The sequence below is a fragment of the Zerene cesonia genome, chromosome 19 (genome assembly GCF_012273895.1).
Source record: "Zerene cesonia ecotype Mississippi chromosome 19, Zerene_cesonia_1.1, whole genome shotgun sequence".
Lineage (NCBI taxonomy): Eukaryota > Metazoa > Arthropoda > Insecta > Lepidoptera > Pieridae > Zerene > Zerene cesonia.
In genome coordinates this window covers 4,243,323-4,250,046 of record NC_052120.1, presented here as the reverse complement: position 1 = coordinate 4,250,046, position 6,724 = coordinate 4,243,323, and the positions used below count along the sequence as shown (strand labels likewise).

The following is a 6,724-nucleotide window of genomic DNA, read 5'->3' as shown; positions in this document are numbered from 1 at the left end:
GGGGGCAGGTCGAGCGGGGCCGGTTTGCGGGGCAGGTCGGGGCGGCGCGGGCGCGGGTAGTCGTTGAAGATGTGTATGTGCGGGCGACGTCAGTCGGTCTCCTGCTCGTGCAGCTGCGCGAGCAGCGCCGCGCGCCGCGACTCCAGCTCGGCGTCGCTCCACGCCGGCACCGCGGCGCCCGACCTTCGCATGCATACACATTATTTACTGGCCGGCACGTTTTGGCGTATATTGCTAACGCTAACGCACTCGCAATGTAATCCAAAACGTCCGCCCGTTTCGTCCTTTCTGGACGAGCCGTTAATTACCGCGCCTTATAATACGAGTACATGACTAACGACCGCCCCGCTAAACGCGCCCCATGAATATTATGGTTATCTGAAATTAATGATTTTATAGGTGAAGTATGTTGTAGGGCAAGGCACTTGTACCAAATTAAAACAATAAAAAGCAAATTGAACTGTAATATTGGAAATGTCACTTCTGTTTTTTATCTTCAAAAACACATTTGGTGCAAAATAAAATAAATTTCAATTAACTACAAATATAACAACTTCTCACCTTGAAAGATCCCTACACGTCTCGTAAGCATTAAATGAACAATAATAATAAAAGCTCCATGTACTTGAATATAATTTCAATATATTGAAAAATTTATATATGTATAGTCATAAAACCGTAAAATATTTCCATCCAGTTTAAAACTTTTAGCGATATTGTAAATCCAGGTACATGGATATAAATAGTATTTATTCAATATTAATGGTTAATTGCATATTCTGAGAAGATGAGTGGTCCTACTTAAAACAAAGTTTACAAGATTAATGAACAAGTGATTCAAGCAACCTACTTGGGACATTGTAAAAATGAATATTATTCATTTCTGTCTATATGTGTTAGCTATATACCCAATCCCTTTAATATACTACGAAAACATACAAAAAACGGGTCTTTTTTGATTTCTTATCATTCTCAAAAAATCTTATATGAAAACACTGAACCGAAATCAAAAATAAGGCGTCAACTATATAGTATTCAAACCGATAAAACCATAGACAAGGAAACTCACCGTTCCTTCTTGTCTTTCTTGTCCTTCTTCTTCTTAGGCTTGTGCGAGGGCTCGTCCTCGGGGCTGCTCGGCGCAGACCTCTTGCTCTTTTTCTTAGGACGAGGCACCTCCTCTTCAGATATACCACCCTCTTCTGGGGTCGGAGATTTCTACAAAATATGATGTGTTATAAATAATGTAATTTATGTTAGCCTACTTTAGTTTGTTACCTCTTAACTTTTTGCTGGCTGAAGCGATTTTGAGGATTTTTTTACTTTACAGCTGATGGCCTCCCGTGTGGTCCCATTTAAATTGTTCAAGTTCTAATTTGGAGGCAGTTTAGTATTTTGTGAAAAATAATTGTTTTCTGTATTTAATGAAATAAAAAAATTTCTAAAGTACAAAATTATTCGAAAAGATAGTAAAACAAAGTTAGGCTTTTAATTTCTGTAAAAACAGTTTTTTTTTGGTTGCGGTAACAAACTTTCTTCCAATAAAGAAATAAGTATATTTCATAAAAGCTATGTATATGTGCCACATACCGGCGGCGGCGAATGTTTCCTATGTTTCTTCTTAGACTTCTTATGTTTGCGCGTATCGTCCGACGACGGCGAAGCGGGTGTTGGCGAGCGTTCCACCTCTCCCTTTTCCAGCTCTCCCGGTTCCGCCTTCTCACGGTCACTCTTCTCAGCTCTATCTGCCTCTCGCTCGCCCTTGTCCCGGCTGCGGCTGTCAGAGCGAGGTGGCAGAACTGGCGACGGCGATCGCGATACCGACTGCAAATAAGAGACTGTTAGATATATCGTTCCAACAATGTGTTATGTGAGATGACTATGTAGAGAGTACCGAGGAAATCGAGATGAAGTTTTGAAATCTTATAAAACAATATTTTTATTTTATACTAGCGGTTTGCCTCGGATTCGTTCCTGGTAGAACTCCAATATATATATCCAACGGGGCCGATGAATTTTTGAAATCATTCCAGTAGATCCCGAGATTAGAGCGTTTATAAACAAACTTTTTTATATTCGTTTAAATAGAATGGGATAAAAAAAATTTACGAGAGTTGACTGCTAGTTGGCCCACTTCATGACAAGGCGTGTTCGACACCCACATTCAGCATTATGCATTACCTTTTTCTCAATAATATGCAACATTAAAGATGGAACTTTATTAATTGTTAAAATTACTTACCATAGACGCAGAGCGAGATCGCTTCTTCTTCTTTGATCTCTTCGATTTCTTTGGCTTTGGATGATGATAATGCATACAGCTATCCTCTTGTTCATGTTGGAAGTCCTATAAAAATTGATATTTTTTTTTTGTATTCAAAAAGTATTATATTCCCAAAATATTGTTTTGATCCTTGCAAGATGAATTATCACAAAAACAAAAAATCTGACTGCTATATATTTAGTTTTATATTATTATAGTGTGAAGTTTGATGTGATTTATTAGCAATTCATTTTTCAAACTCCAATACAATTTATATAAATATTCTTATAACTATTCATAATCACCATTAAAAAAATCTTCATTTTGCTATGAGATTTGTACAATTATATAGTAAATAACATAATACAACATCAATCAATTTTCTTTTTAATAAAATATGTACTACACAAACAAAACAAAGACTAACTCAAATATAAAACTCACCTTATATATCCTAATCCTGTCTTCTTCATTGGGCACAGCGGCAAACTCCGGCGCATTGAGGTCCAGTTTCTCGCGCACCTCCTGCCAGCTGAGCTGGTGGTCCACATCGGCATCAGTTAGCGCCCACTTGAACGCGCTCTCGATCTTCTTCTGCGCTTTCGTCTCTTCTTTTATCTTCTCCTTGTTTCGCGCTTCGGCCTAGTGGGTAATAGGAAATTAGTGAGCTTTTGCCTTTTAAAGTTAACAAATGGATATGAGTCGTTTTATTACGTTATGTTATGCTTAGATATGCGGTCCATCGGATAAACATGCTTGAGCAGAAAGGTAAAGCCTCACGTATTCATCTGATCTTCGATAAATCTAAATTGTAACTATTTAAAAACACCGTTGGAGGAAGGAAATACCACTTTTTCGCTTACACTGCATACAGCATAATCATTCTTTGTTTTACCTTTTCAAGCAGCGAGTTATATGTAAGTTTGACATTGCCCGCGTCTAGCGAGGCTGACTTGCTGTCCTCGCATACGACAGTAGCAAACTCCTCGAACGTGGTGTCAGCTTTCACTTCGAACTGCTTCTCCTTGAGAATTTCCTTTATAACCTTCTTCTCGTCGTGGAAACGCGCCTTCAAGTTCTCCACGTAGAATTTGAACAGATCTAACGGCGTCGATCCGCTTTGACCTGCACGTTATTTTCGAATAAAGAAATATTAAATCGAAAAAGTATCATTGTGCGTATTCAAACTAGCTAGCACTAGATACTAATCTAAAAGAAAGTATACAATAAACAGTCACTTGAATTAAGAAAAACAATTAAGATTTTTTTTTTTAATTTATTACAAAGAAAAAGTAAAAAGAAAACTATACTACAATAAATATTAAATATTTGTGTCCGAATGTAAACTTGTAAGAGCTTTACGTGAGCTTATTGTATAGATGAACCTGAGAATTAAAAATCCATTTTTACTCTATTTATTTATTTAGAAATAAAGAATGTTCATTTAACACCATATAAAAAAAAAACAAAAAATAAATAGATAACTGATATAGACTAATTAAAAGGTGGATTTATAGCTAATTAATGTGGTGCAAAAAAGAGTAGAAACTACTCAGCATGCAACACGTAATGCGGAGCGCTGATGTTCAGTAACGCCTTGTTGGAGTGCCAGTCAAAAGAACAAAATTACATGCAAACATAAATACCAATAGATTTTTTATGTCATTGCGGGCAACTGAGCTGGTGGTTCGTCTGATGGTAAGCGATCACCACCGCTCAAGAACATTCTAATTCATTATTTTACGGCGTGAAAGGGTGGAAAGAAGGAATGGACTGGGAACAGTGAGGAAAAGGAAACGGGTCTCTGGTTCCCCCACTCACCGTACGAAATATATAATATGTTTGATAATTTATACTCACCAAGCATAGCTGAAAACCTCATATCAGCAGAAATAACTGGATACAGCTCAACCCATAGTGACATTGATGTTAATTTGCCTTCTTCATGCAGTCCGTCAAGCAAAGCCTAATGTAATATGATTAGTTTATGATTAGCTTTTTTTTTATCAAGTAATAAATAACATCCTTTATAAACCTATCGTTTACTATAATAAAAAAACTTAAAAATACAATCTTTAAAAAAATTCAAATGGTTCGTAAGAAAATAAGAAATTTTCATTGGTATTAAATAAATTTAGCAACTTCTCTTAATATCTGAGAAAAAAATCTACACTGAAAAGCATTAAAATAGGTAAAATTAGATATTATATAGATATTTTACCATACAAATTGTAATACTGAAAATTCCATAATCATATTTAACAATGCAACCATCATACAAATATGTAAAAATAAACGTAAAACAACATAATTGTTAAACCTACCAAAAAGTTATCCCTGTTTTTTCTCTGTTGCCGTTTATTCCTTTTCTTGACCTGTTCTTTTTCTTGAGTATACTCAGCCTCCAAGTTTCTTATGTGTTGTTCGAATACTAAATAAAAATATTTTTTTAAAAAAAGCGTTCTCGAAGTAATACATCTAAAAGCCGGATTTACATTATGCAACTCATGTTTAGTAAAATAAATTTCAAGTAAAGTTTACTTGTAGCTTGTGCAGTAAGTACTTGTTAAATTAATTCAAAATGCAAAATGTCGTTTTAAAATTTTCATACATAAAATTAAAAGAGACAGCACCAATTCTTAATATTATGATCGTCAATGGAAGCGCTTATACGATCCTACTGTCGCATTGCGATTGCGAGGACATTAAATTTAGTTTTATGATAGTAATTTTATCATAAAATTGCGCATGATCCGATTCTGTCCCCATTAATGAGGCTTAATTTACGTTACGTAATTAGTGGCATGTTCCATTAATTTCGTTCAATTTCACATGTAAATGTCCTGTTATACAATGTATGCTTAATTTAAAACCTTGGAAATTTAAAAAAGAAACATAATGATTCACTTTTTAACCGACAATCCAAAACGAAAAAGTTTTTATATTAAACTATATCTATTTTTTTGTTTTAGTTACCTAATAATAATTTGCAGTTTTCAACCGATTGACGTGATTCTATTTTTATTATTTCTTTTTTTTTATTTGGTTCTATTTTATTATTTTCTATGATATAAAATTATTGTTTTTCGCCCCACTAAAATGTGAGTAGGGTTTTTTATTTAAAATTATTATTGCTGAGAACTTGCAGATTTGTTTCAACTTTTTAATATTAATTTTATAACAAATACCTACCTATCAGTGCATCTTCCTTATCCATTCCCAATAGACTAACATCATTTTTAAACGCAGAGTTTTCCAGAAGCAACACCTGGGCTTCACTCCAAGTACTGTTGTAGGTAATTTCACTCATATTCTCTAACACCTAAAAAATTAGTATTCGTCATTAAATAAGCAAAAACAACAGAACAATGTTTTGTATTTCAAATTAATTGATTTAATATAAAAAAAAACTGTATAAAACACCCAAAAAATGGGTCACAATTACACAAATCACATTAATTTAAAGGTACAACAATACCTGAGCCAACATTTTCATATTGCGTTTCTTTAGTGCTTTCGCTTCTTCTTTTTCCCGTTTGGTAATTGTGAAAATGCAATCCTCATATATATCGCGACGATCAGAATCCGGTACACAGCGCCAAATCTAAAAAAAAAGAAACTAATACTGTACTTTTGGATATGCTTTCGCATCTGAAATGCTGATAAGATTAAAATATTACAATAGATATACTTTCAAGTTTGCAAAGTAAACTGGCACTTTCCAAGGGTAGGCCTTCACCGCGAAATTAAAACATGTAAATATATATAACAAATACTTGTCTGACAATGAAATACTACAAGAGCAATATTATATTATACTTATTTTACTGCTTAGTTTAATTGTTTTCCAGTGTTTATGTGCATTGTATATTTATAAGACATATAAGTAATCACTGTTTTGGAGACAACAAAAAATTATAATGAAAAAAATAGATTCAACACCAGCTTGGCTTCTTGTTACATACCTCAAGATTCCCAAACATTTCCTCACATTTATAATATTTAGTGAGTGATGTCACCCGGTCACAACTTAACAGAAATTCTTCTAAATTCTCCCTATTCTTCTTAGTCTTCAATCTATAAAAAAAGATATATTCGATAGTCATATATTTGAAACCAAATAGCTATAAATGAGAAATTTTTAAAGAATAGAAAAGAATTGATAAATAGGCGGAATTCTAATCCGTGTCTTTTTGCTAAACCGTAACAACGCCTGATCTCTCGGCCATCCGTGATCCCGCCTCTGCAATCGATTTTTTTCAATTCTTTCGGTTTCATGTGACCCCTAAAGGCACCAGCTTTGGCAAAGACGCGGGTACGAAACCCGCCTCGTTATCTACTCTTCTACAGTTCTTTAAAAAATTCTTATTTAAAAAGCATTTCAATAATAATAATAATTTCATTTATTCGAGCAACTATCAAGACTCATTTTGTTAGTAACAATATGCTTAAAAACTATGT

General features: G+C 34.2%; 1 protein-coding gene across 2 annotated transcripts in view; it reads right to left on the bottom strand.

The window, feature by feature from the left end:
- Nucleotides 1-6: 6 nt before the first annotated feature.
- The window catches only part of LOC119834453 (pre-mRNA-processing factor 40 homolog A), an 11,175-nt gene continuing 4,457 nt past the window's right edge, over nucleotides 7-6,724 (bottom strand). Inside the window, exons 8-18 of one of the 2 annotated variants that reach the window (XM_038358816.1) lie at nucleotides 6,229-6,340; nucleotides 5,742-5,867; nucleotides 5,456-5,585; nucleotides 4,588-4,694; nucleotides 4,124-4,229; nucleotides 3,159-3,388; nucleotides 2,708-2,905; nucleotides 2,243-2,347; nucleotides 1,591-1,824; nucleotides 1,070-1,218; nucleotides 7-183 (exon numbers count right to left, since the gene is read on the bottom strand). In XM_038358816.1, coding sequence (XP_038214744.1) covers nucleotides 90-183; nucleotides 1,070-1,218; nucleotides 1,591-1,824; nucleotides 2,243-2,347; nucleotides 2,708-2,905; nucleotides 3,159-3,388; nucleotides 4,124-4,229; nucleotides 4,588-4,694; nucleotides 5,456-5,585; nucleotides 5,742-5,867; nucleotides 6,229-6,340 — 1,591 coding nt within the window. In that variant the 3' untranslated portion in view covers nucleotides 7-89. Of the gene's footprint in view, nucleotides 379-1,069; nucleotides 1,219-1,590; nucleotides 1,825-2,242; nucleotides 2,348-2,707; nucleotides 2,906-3,158; nucleotides 3,389-4,123; nucleotides 4,230-4,587; nucleotides 4,695-5,455; nucleotides 5,586-5,741; nucleotides 5,868-6,228; nucleotides 6,341-6,724 lie in introns of both variants that reach the window. The other variant, XM_038358817.1, reaches the window with a different exon arrangement.